The sequence below is a fragment of the Pseudopodoces humilis genome, chromosome 9 (assembly GCF_049639895.1).
Source record: "Pseudopodoces humilis isolate 2021_Gansu_Grassland_sample_001 chromosome 9, ASM4963989v1, whole genome shotgun sequence".
Taxonomy (NCBI): Eukaryota; Metazoa; Chordata; class Aves; order Passeriformes; family Paridae; genus Pseudopodoces; species Pseudopodoces humilis.
The window spans coordinates 10080772-10094726 of record NC_142208.1 but is presented as its reverse complement, the minus strand read 5'-3'; the positions used below and the strand labels follow the sequence as shown (position 1 = coordinate 10094726).

The 13955-nt window shown below is 42.2% G+C and overlaps 1 protein-coding gene across 1 annotated transcript; it reads left to right on the top strand.

Annotated features, from left to right (window-relative positions):
• Window positions 1–3025: 3025 nt before the first annotated feature.
• On the top strand, window positions 3026–12835 carry GHITM (growth hormone inducible transmembrane protein). Its single transcript, XM_014250460.2, has 9 exons — window positions 3026–3139; window positions 4488–4647; window positions 6156–6255; window positions 6500–6611; window positions 7783–7924; window positions 8647–8755; window positions 9848–10036; window positions 10617–10788; window positions 11607–12835. Exons 2-9 carry the CDS (start codon window positions 4519–4521, stop codon window positions 11692–11694), a joined length of 1041 nt encoding a protein of 346 aa, XP_014105935.1. The 5' UTR covers window positions 3026–3139; window positions 4488–4518; the 3' UTR covers window positions 11695–12835.
• Window positions 12836–13955: the final 1120 nt, after the last annotated feature.

Sequence of the window (13955 nt, the reverse complement as noted above, 5' to 3'; positions counted from 1 at the left end):
TCAGTCCTAAAAAAGCTAAAAGTGCTTCAGATCCTTCAGGAATCAACAATACTTTGTATTACTACTTTGTAGATTCATAGAATAGCTGAGGTTGGCAGGGACCTCTGGAGATGTTCTAGGCCAACCCTCCTGCACAAGAAGGTTGTTCAGGCCTATGTCCAGTCAGCTTCTGAAAATCTCCATAGGATTCCACAGTGTTCTGAGCAACCTGTTCCACTGTTCAACCACCCCTACAGTAAAAAAATAAGAAAAAATCACTAAAAATTTCTTACTTTAAAAAAAAAAAAAAAAAAAAGTCTTGTATTTCAGTTTAGGTCCATTGCCTATTGTCCTGCCACCAGAAATCAAAGAGAAGAGTCTGGCTCCTTTGCTCCCTGCCATCAGCTATTTACACACACTGATAAAGTGCCCTGAGCCCTTCTGTCTTCTGATGGAGCAGCCCCACTTTTCTCAGCCTGTCCTTGGCAGCCAATCACCCCTGTGGACTCTCTCTAGTGCGCCTGCATCTTTCTACTCTCCAGCTGGAGAGCCCCAGCCCGTGCTGGTGCATGGGGCTGCTCCTCCCCAGGTGCAGGGCTTTGCACTTCCTTCTGCTCAAGTGCACGACATTCCTGTTTGCCCAATTCCCCGGCCAGTCGACTTCCCCCTGGATGGCGGCACAACCACCTGGTGCAGCAAAACACCCCTTCGAGGTCCGTACCACTGCAAATCTGAGGGCACCTCTGTGCGATCATCCATGCCGTGAACAAAGGCGCTGAACAGCACCAGACCACAGAGCATTTGAACACAGTCCCACGAAGGGGCAGTGCTCCAGAGTTAAAAAGCCAGTTTTTATGTGAGCATTTGGCTGCCGTCTCCCCGCCAAGCCTCTCTATCCTGCTGTTATCCCTGCTCTTGTCGGCAGGAGCTCCAGGTGCTGCACAGCTCGGCACTCTGCAGTGTCACCGGCTGGCACAGGGACCGGAGCCATGGCCTTCCTGCCCTACAGAGAGCTGCAGGGGCACCCCAGACAGGATTCAACCTGCTGCTTCCAACCGAGAAACTCCTCAGGACCTCAGAGGCCGCTGCTGCCCCCAACACCCGCTCACACATTTGGCCAGCGAGAGCATTTACAGGCGTTCACCATCGAGGAGGAAAGCAGTATCTCTTAGCAGGCAAATTTCGGTGGGAAGGCTCCAACAGCTGAGTTTGCTGCCGGGTGGGCCCTGAGTAGATTTGGGTTGCTTCTGACAAAATTATCTATTTAAGAAACAGTTTCGGGAAAAACTGGGATGAGTATCTTATTTGAAAGTCTCAGGAGAGTTCTTTACATGATTATAAGCTGTAGTAAAAGAGGTAAGTTTGATTCCTTGCATAAATTATTACTATTAATAACTTAATTATAAATTTAAATATTAATTATTATAATGAATCCTTTAGTACCTAGCAATTATAGAGTGTTACAAACTCTGAAATAAGCACTACAAGTCCCTAAATAAACAACATATTCATGGGCTGAAACAGACTTTTTTTCTTGAGTTGTAGGAGACCTCAGTACAATATACACCAAAGATCTGGATTCACTTACTCCAACAGAAAGCAAACAAGTGTCAGAGTAAGAAAGAATTAGATCTCAAACCCCGGTAGGTCTGGCCTCTTCTGATGGAATTTACACCCTTCTGTCATGTATTCTTCTGCTTCATGCTTCTAAATTCAGATTCTTCCCCAAGATCTTACATGCTGGTGCATTTTCAGACCTCTTCCATATCTGATCTCTCTTGGCTTTCATTTTGTGAACTGGCAGGTCACTGTATTTCCTTTCTTACAGTTTAAACAAGGAGGCTCTGAGATACAGAAAGGCTAATCTCACAATTCTCAAAAGTGTATCTGTAACTCTCATTCTATTTCTGGACTTAATTCTATATTCAACACATTTTTTTTAGTATATTTGTCTTTGATCCTGCTCAAGACTCTTCAGTGTTTTACTTGGCAGTGAAGAACTACGGCCATACGTAGTGTTAAGCCTGAAAGAAACGACAGAGCTGTGGCTGGAGTGGAGCTGGAAAGGGGCTCCCAAATCAAAATTTGGCTCCATTTGGGGATTTGATACTCCAGGGAAGTGCTGCTCTGTCCTTCCTAAGGCTCAGTTTAGGATTAAACTTGGAAAAAATCTCAGCGCTCCATTTGGAGTGAGGCTGGAAGGAAGCTGCCAGTAGAGAAAGAGTTTAGTCCAGAACGGAGTGTTTAGCCCCGGGAAGGGCTGTGGAGCGCCCCTGCAAAGCTGGGATTAGAGCTGGCAGCATCCATTTCTGTCATTTATGTACACAGCCCTGGCACCTGAGCACCAGCCTTAAAGCATGTACTACATCCACAAGGAAGAGAGGCGTCACTCCAAAGAGGTTACGGAGATTTACCTCCCGCTTCCAGAGTGCTGTGCTGTAAGGGAAGGAAACGCAAAGGTCCTGAGCTTTCTGGCACGCTGGGAAGGACAAGCCTGCAATTCACAGGTAGCGAGCAGCGGCGGAGGCCGCGAGCTGGGTCAGACCCTGTCGGCAGGTTGGCAGCATACCGCCGTGCCCGTGGAGCGCTCCCGCCCTGCCGTGCCCACAGGCCGCGCCATTCCCCCCCTCACTGACCGCGCCATTCCTCCCCCTCACTGACCGCGCCATTCCTCCCCCTCACTGACCGCGCCATTCCTCCCCCTCACTGACCCCGCCGTTCCCCCCCTCACTGACCGCGCCATTCCTCCCCTCACTGACCGCGCCATTCTCCCCATCACTGACCGCGCCGTTCCCCCCCTCACTGACCCCGCCGTTCCCCCCCTCACTGACACCGCCATTCCTCCCCTCACTGACCGCGCCATTCTCCCCATCACTGACCGCTGCGCCACCCGCGTGCGCCCCCTGCCGGCGGGCCCGCCCGCGCGCTTCCAGAACCATCGCTGCCCCGGACAAAGATGGCGGCCGCGCGCGCGTCACCGCCCCGCCGGCCAATGGCGCCCGGGGGCCCGGGGGTCACGTGGCCGGAGCGAGCCAGTCGCGGGGGGCGCGCGGGGTGGCTCTGCGTCACTTCCGCTGCTGGGGCCGGGCCTGGTGCGGTGGCGGAGCTGGGCCGAGCGCGCAAGAGGCGGCGGGGACTGCGCGGGGCCGGCCCGGGACAGGTGCGGGACCGGTACCGGGGCGGGGAGTGGGCCGAAAGCGGGAGAGGACCCGCCCGGGCTGAGTAAGGCGGCGGCGGCCGCCGCCCAGCCGGTGCTGGGAGGGGTTTCTGCGCGCTGTGGGGCGGCAGTGTCACTCCAGCGCTTCGTTACGCCACTGCCAGTTAATATGTGGGAATGTTGTTCTGTTTTTAGCTCTCTGCCCTCCGTGCTCTTGATAAAGGGTTACCTTAGTTACCTTGCTCTAAATACCAGTTTCCAAAAAGAAAAGTTAAATCCAGCGAGCAGGCCCTGTCAGTTCCTGCAGACCGTGTCATCCCCGTGGGAGAGCTGCGTTTAATGGCACAATCAGGATGCACTTCGTAAAGTACTTCCCGTTGCAAAAGCAGCATTTCATAACTGCGCTGCAGAGCAAAGTGACTTTCTAGCAGCAGGATTATTATATTCTCTGTCACTTCTCTGTGATTAATGTGAGCTTGCCAGTGCTGTGCGTGCTTGTTTCTCACTGGTGTTTAAACCTGCTTTTCTTTAGAATACCCTTAGCTTATATTTATCACTGCACGTACAAGGTATGACTGGTCATTTGAAAAAAGGCTCTGGTAGTTGTGGTGTCCCATGATATCAGAGGTCGTGTGTAATTGTAGTTAAAGTACATTAAAGTGACTCAAAGGCCTTGGGGTTTTTTGTATGAGATGCACCATTTGCGGCAGTGAGTTGGCAGTTTTCATGCTACCAGTGGGACACACAGGCTGGCTCTGCTGGTGCTGTCAATTTACCCGTGAGTGGTCATTGTTTTCTGGTCAGAATTGCACCTGAACCTGTGTTCTGGGCTGTGACCTTGACCAAATGCTGTGCCCATAAAGCTAACCAGTTCTTTAAAGGTTGGCTTAAAATCTCTCCCTGAGTATTTTCCACTGTACATATTGTGCTGGTTGAACATTTGGGTTTATACTTCCATGGAGTTTTAAGTAAATTTGGAGAGCAGAGTAGTTATGCAGTGTAGTGTCTCAAAACAGAGGTTAGTTGCTAAAGTAACTCAAACATAAATACATAAAGGGTTTTGATTTAATTTATGCATATGAAAAGTGGTATGTGCTCCTGTCTTTAAGTAAACTGTGAGAGAGAAGTCTCTGATGGAACTGGGAAACAAATACAGGTAAAGCAAGGTTAAACTTTGTATTCAAGAACTGCTATTGCAGTACTTCAGTAATAATACTGTTTTTACTGCAGATTTTCTTTGGTTGATTTGTTTGGTTTATTACTTCTGTCATAGTTGAGAATAAGTAGTAAGTGTACCTTGTCTGAAAACCATGTAAAAAAACAGCAAAAACATTTTCTTGTGCATTTGCAGGATCACAGTGTGTTAAGTCATCTAAGCAACCATGCTGGCTGCCAGGCTGGTGTGCCTGAGGGCACTGCCATGCCAGGCCATCCGCCCCACCATCAGTCAGGCTTCCCCAGCCTTGAGGAGCTCCAGTATAAAAGCATACAGGCTGTGGCAGCCTAGCCAGGTAAGGTAGTTCTCTTTCTGATGGCCCTGACTGCATTTATTTTAAAGGGTTGAGTGTAATGCCAAAAGAATTGCTTTCCATGGAGTACGTGATGTGAATGAGCATGAGGCTTCTACTTGTTTGAGGTGCCTACTCTAATTTACTGAAGGGAGAATGTTTTTCAGTCAAAACACAGGGGTTTTGGAGCAGTTGAAGTGAAATCTTCTGTTTCAGTGACTGACTTGTGTATTGAAATTAATGGGCAAAAGAGGTAGGTAGAGATGGGCAGGCCTTACTAGGTAAGGTGGGAGGAGTAGAAATTATTGTCCTGTCTCCCTGCTCACAAGTTAGAGTCTGAAATATAACATTAAAATGAACACTTTCCTTTCAATTATTTTAATCCCAATATGTGTTTAGAGCTGTTGTTTAGGTTAGAGAAATTTCTAAGCTATGGCAGGACAATCACAGATCTAACCAACTTTTTTAAAAACCAGACTGTCCCTTAGACACTGTTTATTCTTCATTGAGAGAGGATGTCAGACCTGCAGCTCACAACTGTTAAGGGCTGTTGTTGCTCTTCTGACATCTTGATGAAAGTGCTAGTGGCAAATTCTTCACCTCCTTTTTATTTTCCTCTGAAGCATTCTTAAGTTTATAGGTACATGGTGGGTTTTTTCTGTGTGTGAATGTTCTAGTGTTGGGCTGGATTTCATTAGCTGCCAAACACAACCAAACTGAAGGGCTCTGGTAAAACCCTTGAATTGTAGTGTTCTAATGGCTGATGAGAGTAATGCTTGTAGGCTTTGTATTTTAGTGTTGAAACAAACTCAGCTTCATGTCCTTGACTGCTCAGATGCAATTTAATTTAAAAATTCCTGTAAAAAGTGGTCAGAAAACTTTTGGTTTTGAATTTAAATATGAGTGTATTCTGTGTTGCTCTTGCAACTTACTAAGACTGTGATCAGCATACTATAATTACTTGTAGCTTGTTGACCTTACAAATCTTGAGTTTCTAGGCCTTCGTTCAAGGTTTGTTCTATAAATCAAGGTTAGACTTAAAAGCAAAAAAATTATGCTGCTTTTCCAGCTTTAGTGTCTGTAAAATGTAAGTATTGTGCAAGACTTTCTTTTTACAATGAAGTGTTTTCATGAAGAGTGTTTTAGCATAGAAAGCAAAACACATTTTACAAAACAAAAAAGTAATGCTTATGCTTTTATATTTAAAAGAGGTTTGTGGCAGTGTTTAGTACAGTGGGAGTAGAGTAGAAGAAATGCAGTCTGAAAATTCCAGCTTCTGGAATTCACTGCACTGGTTCTGTACTTCTAGAATATGTGAATGTTTTTCACACAGGTTCCTAAATTTTAATGTTCACTTATTTTCCATGAGCACAGTTGCTTTGTGTGTATGAAGGTAAGCACAGATTAATAAGAGATTAATTAATAATTTTAAGTGTAGTAAGTTGGTAATAAAATTGATATCTTCTATTTTATTTCATTAAATATTTTTATGTTATTTCTGAATCTAACAGAGTTATGCCTCCAGAGTAAAAATGGGCACAAGACGTGGAAAACTTAGCCAGGAAGTGAAAGAAGCAGCATTTGAGCCATCTGCAGAAACTGCACTTAAAGGTAGAGGAGCTCTGCTTTAAATACTGAGAATCTTTGAAACTTAACTTAAAACTTCCTTAAAAGAAGTAACATGGTTGTTACTACTGAAACTAGTAAGTGAACTGACTTGAACTTAAGTGAAGCTTTAAGAAGGAGGGGTAAAATGGAGCAGCTACCGCAGACACATCAAAATTCACACAAGGATGTTGTTAACTATCCAAGAAAAAGCATTAATAAGAGTGTGTGTTTTTATTTCTTTACACAGCTGATCGCCTGGGGAAATTCATTGTTGCTGGAGGGGCTGCTGTGGGCCTGGGAGCCCTGTGCTACTATGGAATGGGCATGTCCAGTGAGATTGGAGCTATCGAAAGAGCTGCGTAAGTAAGATGGTTTACTCCTTTAATGAAGCAAATCTCTTTATCTGTCTCTTCTTTAGCTGCTATCACCCAGTATACACTCATATTTTTCTAAGCTCTGAAGAGTAAGCCCCCACCTATGCCTCTGCAGGTGTCTTACAAGGTGTGCTTCAGATAACTTTGGAAGTGTGGTCTTCTGAAAAGCATTGCTAACACCAGTTTCCCTGGTGTTCTTATGAGACTGCTTATTAAACTTTAATACAGCTGTTAAAAAAGTCCTCATTAAACACTGTATCTAGGCATAAGCTTTGATCTAATAAACATGTTCTTAGAACTTCGGTGAATTGCTCCTTGGTCAAAAAAAACCCTGGCTGATGGCAAAACTGTATAGTTAGACTTAAAAGATGGGTAGTAATAACCATGGGCTTGGGAGAAATGTATGCTGGGGACATTTTGCTTTATTTTGCATTAGTATTTGGAAGTTGTAGTCTGCATTTATGCTGAATGTGTGCTGTTTGTGTCTGTGAGAAGCTTGTCATAGATAGAGCTATATCTAATTCTTTTCTGCACGAGCCTTGAATAACAGGTCAAAAGAGTGAAGTGGGAAAGAATGCATGCACTGTGTTTAAATTTAGTGTTAGCAGGGAAGGTTCTCTCTCTGTAGTGTGAGCAAATGATACTGTAGAAACTCACTTAAGTGTAGGTCTGTTGCTATTGTTAGAGCTCTCAAAATGACATTTGTGTCCTGTGGTGTCAGATAACCATGTGCACTGTGACTCAGCAATTAGTGAGCTGCTCAGCAGGCTGCTTAGTGCCAGTACACATTCTGTAGATCTTTACCTGAAACCAGTTCGTTATGTATACACCCCATTCTCTATTTTTTCTGTAGTTAAAAGTGTTCATTACTCTGTTTTCCATGTGTGCTTCCTGCTTAGAATTGAATTATACTTAGCATTATTTGTACTTTTCAGTGTTTCTACTGAGTTAACGTAAGATTAAATCAGCAAGATTGACAAGTTCAGTCCCAATTGTAAAGTGAACTCATGGCAGAAGCTGCTAGACCAAATCACTGTTATGAAACCTCCTTTATATCCATGGCTGTGAATGCACTTAACTGTTTGATTGTGGTTTTAGCTGCTCTCAATTCTGAACCTGGTAACTGCACAGCTCTTTATGACTGCTTCTTTTTCAGTATTTGGCCACAGTATGTGAAGGACAGAATTCAGTCTACATACATGTACTTTGCGGGCAGCATTGGCATGACAGCTCTGTCTGCTGCAGCAGTGAGCAGATCGCCTGCACTCATGAACCTCATGACAAAGGGCTCCTGGCTGGTAAGCTTTGTTATAAAAATAAAAGTATTTGCTGAGAAATGCCCCCAGATGATGGTTAATATAGTAAAAAAAAAAAAGGAGAAATGTAAACTACTTGGTGGAAAGTAAGGCAAAACTTAACCTACATTGCTGTCCTTATCCATAAAGACTATTCAGGTAGCCTGATGCTACTTTGTGGTGTAAGATTTGATGATTCTGGTCACATTCTAACATGTTTTTTCTATACTGCTTTGTTGATTTGTCAAAGACAAACTACATGAGCAAAAAAATGCTATGCTGTCCTTATCAGCTGTATATATGCAAGTAAGAACCTCTCAGAAATAGCTACCTAAAGCTAATGGCACAGTTTGCATTGCTGTGTGTGAATAGAAACTGAGGCCCCTGTGCCTTTTTACTCCTCCCTGTGCTCTCCTGTGTAGCACTTTGAAAGCTGTCTCCTGTTGGCCAAGGGTGAAATGACACTGGTAGGCTTAGTACATATTCAGTGTCTTGAGCAGAGTGAAACAATAACAGTTAAGTGCCAACACCTACGTAACTTAGGGAGATTAATTTGATGAAGTGTCATTGGTGATAAAAGTTGTACACTTCTGACCAGTGTGGTAGAGGAATGAATTGAATTAGGTTGCTGTTTTCAGAATCAGTGCTGACTTTTAGACTAAGAGATTAGAACAGAGACCATATGTCCATAAGCTAACTTGAGCTCTGTAATGCTGTTTCTTCAGGCAATTGGTGCAACTTTTGCAGCCATGATTGGTGCTGGAATGTTGGTCAGGAGCATACCCTATGAAAATAATCCAGTAGCTAAACATGCAGCATGGATGATGCATTCAGGTATGTGGTTTCAGTGTTCATTGTAGAGATGTCTGTGCTTCAGTGTGACCAGATACTTACTTTAACAAAACTCCAGCTTTAAATTTTTACATACTGCTGTAGGGGAGTTGGAATTTTTTCAGAGATCAGCAAGAACTCCTGAATGAAAGGAAAGATGTATTTTAAGTGTCCTTAACAGGACCCTAGTGTTCATAATCTTCTAAAAGTCATGCTCAAGTTAAACTTGAGGTATGTATACTCCAATTGAATAGAACCTAGATGGTTTCATGGCTGCTTTGGTTTTTTGCTTTCTACCACCACTTCTGTAAGTGCTCTTGCCTACACTAACCATTCTTCAGCTGTGCAGAATAGGAGGTATTTGAAAACCTGACTAGAAAAAGTGATTTTAATAGTAGTTCACTTTTGAGATATGTGTCCATCAGGTATTAAAGCTGTGAGCACAGATCAATTTCTCGCTAATGATGCCTACTTCAAATAACAATAGCTCTCATTTTTTCAAAACTGTTTTGCCAGAAATACTTTCTTGTTCAGAAAAGACATGTGGATGTTGGGCACTGGAATCATGTTTACCTCTCCAGAGCTAACACGTCTGCCAAGAAGAAACCGTGTTTATTGCAGTGATTGTTATTAAGTGGAACAACCTAATGAGATATTAATGGGCTAGATACACGTTTCCTACAAGCCTCTAGCAAAAAAATCTGATTTACTTGCCTAACTAATTGTTGTATCAAAAATCTGTCCTGCTTTTAAGTGTTGCATGCTCCTAATGCTGTTATGTAGTTGATTAGTCTGTGTTAAATGCCTCTTCTTACCAGCTCTGTTATGAACCTATCAGTATGTTGACTTTTGTTAATCTTTTTTTTTCCCAAGATGAGCTCACTGAAGTATTCTAGTGCTAAATAAAAGTATGTTGTGGAATTTAAGGTTGCTAATTTATTGTGCTCTTCTACATAAGAGCACAATCAAGTGCATTGGTGTTTTGTTGTGCATGGATTAGTTTGAGCCATGCCATCTGACTGGAGATGAAAAAATCAAGTGGGTTTGGCATGTGCAGTTCCAAGTCCTACATGTGTTCTGTTTTGCTTTGCCTAGGTGTCATGGGTGCAGTGGTGGCTCCTCTTGCCTTCCTTGGTGGTCCTCTGCTGATCAGAGCTGCCTGGTACACCGCTGGAATTGTTGGGGGGCTCTCAACTGTGGCCATGTGTGCTCCAAGTGAAAAATTCCTGAACATGGGAGCACCACTTGGCGTAGGCTTAGGCTTTGTTATTGCTTCTTCAATTGGTAAGATACTGTTTCAATAGTGTCATATTAAGTAGGCTATAAACTTAAGCTGCTAAGGTATGGCTCGCAGTCAGTTGCAGTGTGGTCTGCCCAGTGAAGATTTGCCTTAAATACAGCCTTTGCAACTCCAGCACAGCAGAAAATACTCTTGTCATGTTTGTTCTTGAAAACAAATGTGAAATTATGGTTCTGGCAGATGTTAGTCTGACAAACAGCCAATTGGGATGCCTTGTATTTTAGGTACTGCCAGTGAGTAGGGAAGGCAGTAAGTGTGATCTTAGTTCTTGATCCACTTGTTTTCCTTCACGTGTTGTAGTCATTGTAGTTATAGGTACTTTCACCTGAAGAAAAATGCACAGTTCCATGACCCCATGGTCATGATCCATTCAAAGTGAATGGATCAGGTTGTATATGTGACATCTTCAGTGTGTGTGCTAAAGCTCTTGATATCAAACACACACTACCAACTGAGCCTTGAACACTTACTGAAAAATGCATGCTCCAGTGACTGGAGTTTGGCTTAGGTCAGGGTAGCAGATACCCTCAGTTACCTTTAACACTGTTGTACATTCCTCTCCAGGTTCCATGTTCTTGCCTCCCACCTCTGCTCTTGGTGCCGGCTTGTATTCAGTAGCGGTCTACGGCGGCCTGGTGCTCTTCAGCATGTTCCTGCTCTATGACACACAGCTGGTGGTCAAACGGGCTGAAACTCTGCCCCTCTACGGAGTGACTAAATACGACCCCATCAATGCGTAAGTGTTCTCTGTTGCCACAGCTGATCTCAGTGCCTGGGTAAGAATTTGCCTCAAGTTAGAGTGAAGTATGCTTCAGAAATAGCCTATTGTTTATTGTTCAAAAGTGTATTGCTGTTAAATGTGAAGAATCACAGGGTTTGAAAATAACAGTGAGAAAATAGATACTGAAGTAAAAACTGAAATCATTGTGAGAAATAGCATTGAATGTGTGATGCCTCCAGCGATACATTCTGAAACGTATTTTTGTTTTCTAAAGCATTGCTGACAGAATGTATAGCTGCTTTCTGAAAATAACTGTCAGTATCAGTTGAGACAAAAAAAGTTCATTTTTCCATAGTCATTTAATATTTATCAGTCTTTGTCACTAAATAAAAGCGCTGCAATGGTGTAATAGTGAAGGAAGGATTGATTCCTCAGTAAAAGACAAAGTCTGACTAACAAGTAATTTTTTTGTAAATGTCTGCCTGATCCTAGGTGAATTCTTACCTCCTTGGTTCTGTTTTATTCTAATTAGAGTAGAGTAATACTGATCTTGAAAAATCTTGGAGATAAACAGATCAAAGTTCAATATAAAAGCAGTGGTTCCTCTATGAAAGCAGTATACTGTCTGGTAGGATTTCTGTAAATAGTTCTTGCTGGCAGAGGTGGTAGAACAAAATACAGGTGTTCTTTGACATACAAAGCACTAAGGACAGTCTTAGCTGGGTTTTGTAAAGATAGTTTATGCAGGCTCTTAAAATGAAGTATAATGGTGTGAAACAACAAATAATTCTGTGTCTGTTTAATATTAGTAACTGTGATTTCTTGTTTCCTAGATGCCTGGGTATCTACACCGATACACTGAACATCTTCATTCGAGTGGCCACCATGCTTGCAAGTGGTGGAGGTGGCAGGAAAAAGTAAACAGAGACTCACGTTTGCAGCTGTCTGACAGCCTACCTAGTGCACATACTAAATAAACATTCATGGTTAAAGCAGTAATGCTCCAAGTGAGAATTTTAAAGCATTTCAGCATATTGGTTCAGTGCAATGTGATTCAGTCTTAGTTTCTCTTCAAACACTTTCCAGCTCTGTGTTTAAAATAGTCTGAACTGCTTCTAATTGTACATTATTTTGGGAAAGTAAATTATTTTTAATATATGAATAAAATAGTCCTACCTGCTTTTTAAGGGGCTTGATGACAGTTCAACTCTTACTTTCTTTCTCTTTTTTTTTTTTTTTTTTTTTTACTGTTGTTGCATATTAAAGGAAGTAATTTTTGAACTGATACCCCTTAGGCAGTTAGGGGTACAAGCCACTTCATGAAATGCTGCTTAGATGCATCAATTTTCAGTTAAGTTTCATAAATTTTATTTTAGTGATGTATTCAGCAGAACTGAATAAATTGCATATGGCCCTAAATGTGATCATGAATTTGACCTGGGCAGAAATTTCAGAAAAGTTTAAGCAGTTGTTTAAGCAGGATTTGACAGGTTAGCTGACCAAAAAGTCAAGGAGACAAGAGTGGGAACTATGCAGCATTTGTCTCATATGAACTCCAGTCTCCTTCTGGAGGACCCATGAGAATTCTTTGCTTTAATGTTGACTGGCTATAATAGCTAGCTTATTTTGATACTAGATTTATAAAACTGGTGAATGGTAATATAGCTGTGTCTTTCTTCTGGTGGCTAAATTCATGTATTGCAAATGAAGGTCTGTCCAGAAGAGCTCCTAGTCATCATCTCTTGGAAGTTTGTACAATTGGCACAAAATTGGGAATTGAGGATGTCAGGTAGTAAACCCCAGGATCATAAATTTGCCGTACTGTTGTGTGCTTAACTCTTCTGTAAATTGATACGTTAAACTTGGTCTAAAAGAAATGTTCCCTAACCGTGAAATTGATTTAACAGTAAGAAATTTATAATTTACAGACTCTGTTGCTATATGTTGGAATAAAAGGGGAGTTCTTGGGCCATGAAAATTTTGGCTTAATGTCAGCAGCTCTTAGTTTCTGGCAAATATGTTTATGGATTGACCTATGAACAATAAAGTTCTAGCTTCACAAGTTGACTACTCTCACTTTTCCCCATGTTAACAAATATTTTAGTACCCCTGCACTAACAGCTTGGTGAAGAGCACTATAAATATTTTTTTGGCTATGGTTACAATTTCCTTTGCAAGAGAGTACATATTCCTCTAAAAAAATCTGCAGAGATGATTCTCAGTTTCACTGGCTAGCACCTTTTTGGGAGTGTTTCTCAGTTGGAAGATACTGGCTACACTTGAAGTGGTTCTGTTGGTGTAACCTGTTGGCCACTTACTGCAGCCACTGCTGCTTTTATTTCTGTGACACACTGTAGTATTTTTTGACTCTTCAAACAGAGGGAAGAAAGTTGATTGTGAAGCACCTTGTTGCAGCTCCTTTGTGTCCAAAAATTATAAGGCACAATCTAGTTCCTGGCACTATTAGAGCTGGAGGGGCATCTGTAGTTCTCAGAAGGAAGAAATCTTTGGATCATATCAGTTTTAAGTAGCCTGTTCAGAGAGTTTTATCTTTTTAAGCAATTTATACCCTGAATTTCTCTATACTTTTACTGTAGCTGGACACAGCAGTGTGCTTGTCCTCAAAGTATGAAATACTGTCTTTAAAATCTGAAATATATGGGAAGCTGTCTTAAAATCCTGACATTCATGCTTGTTACAAAAGAAAACTCAGGCAAAACACCTTTTGTCTAGATTCTGAGTTAGAAGTTTTAGAGGTTGACTATGAACCAAGGGAGGGATTTTGGACTGTTTAGAATAGTGAGGTGTAGAAACCCACATTGTTTACGGGAGGTGTTTGCATGGAAAAGTGAGACCAACAGGAAATCTAATAACCTTTTGAGAAAGTACCTGAAGAAACATGAGGAAAGGTGTGATTTGGCTTCTGTGGATGAGATTACAGCACTAGCAATACTTCCTAGTGTTGGTCTCCAAAAAAAGAAAAAAAATTGAATTGTTCCTTCACATTTGAAGTTTTAAGTCAAAAATTAGGATATATCAGATATACCTTAATCAAGACAGCTCTGATTTGATGTGAGATAAAAATATGGAGGCAGCACTAGTGTCAGTGACACCTGGCAGACCTACTTAGGATCATAAAACTGGGATTTTCTGTAGGTCCAGGCATGACTCATCAATACATA

Bases quoted from the DNA above. Each gene is read 5' to 3' on its own strand.
- GHITM (XM_014250460.2), top strand. From the start codon at position 4,519: ATGCTGGCTGCCAGGCTGGTGTGCCTGAGGGCACTGCCATGCCAGGCC. The intron at 6,256-6,499 runs GTAGAGGAGCTC...TTCTTTACACAG, and splicing joins TGCAGAAACTGCACTTAAAG to CTGATCGCCTGGGGAAATTC. The intron at 10,037-10,616 runs GTAAGATACTGT...ATTCCTCTCCAG, and splicing joins TGTTATTGCTTCTTCAATTG to GTTCCATGTTCTTGCCTCCC.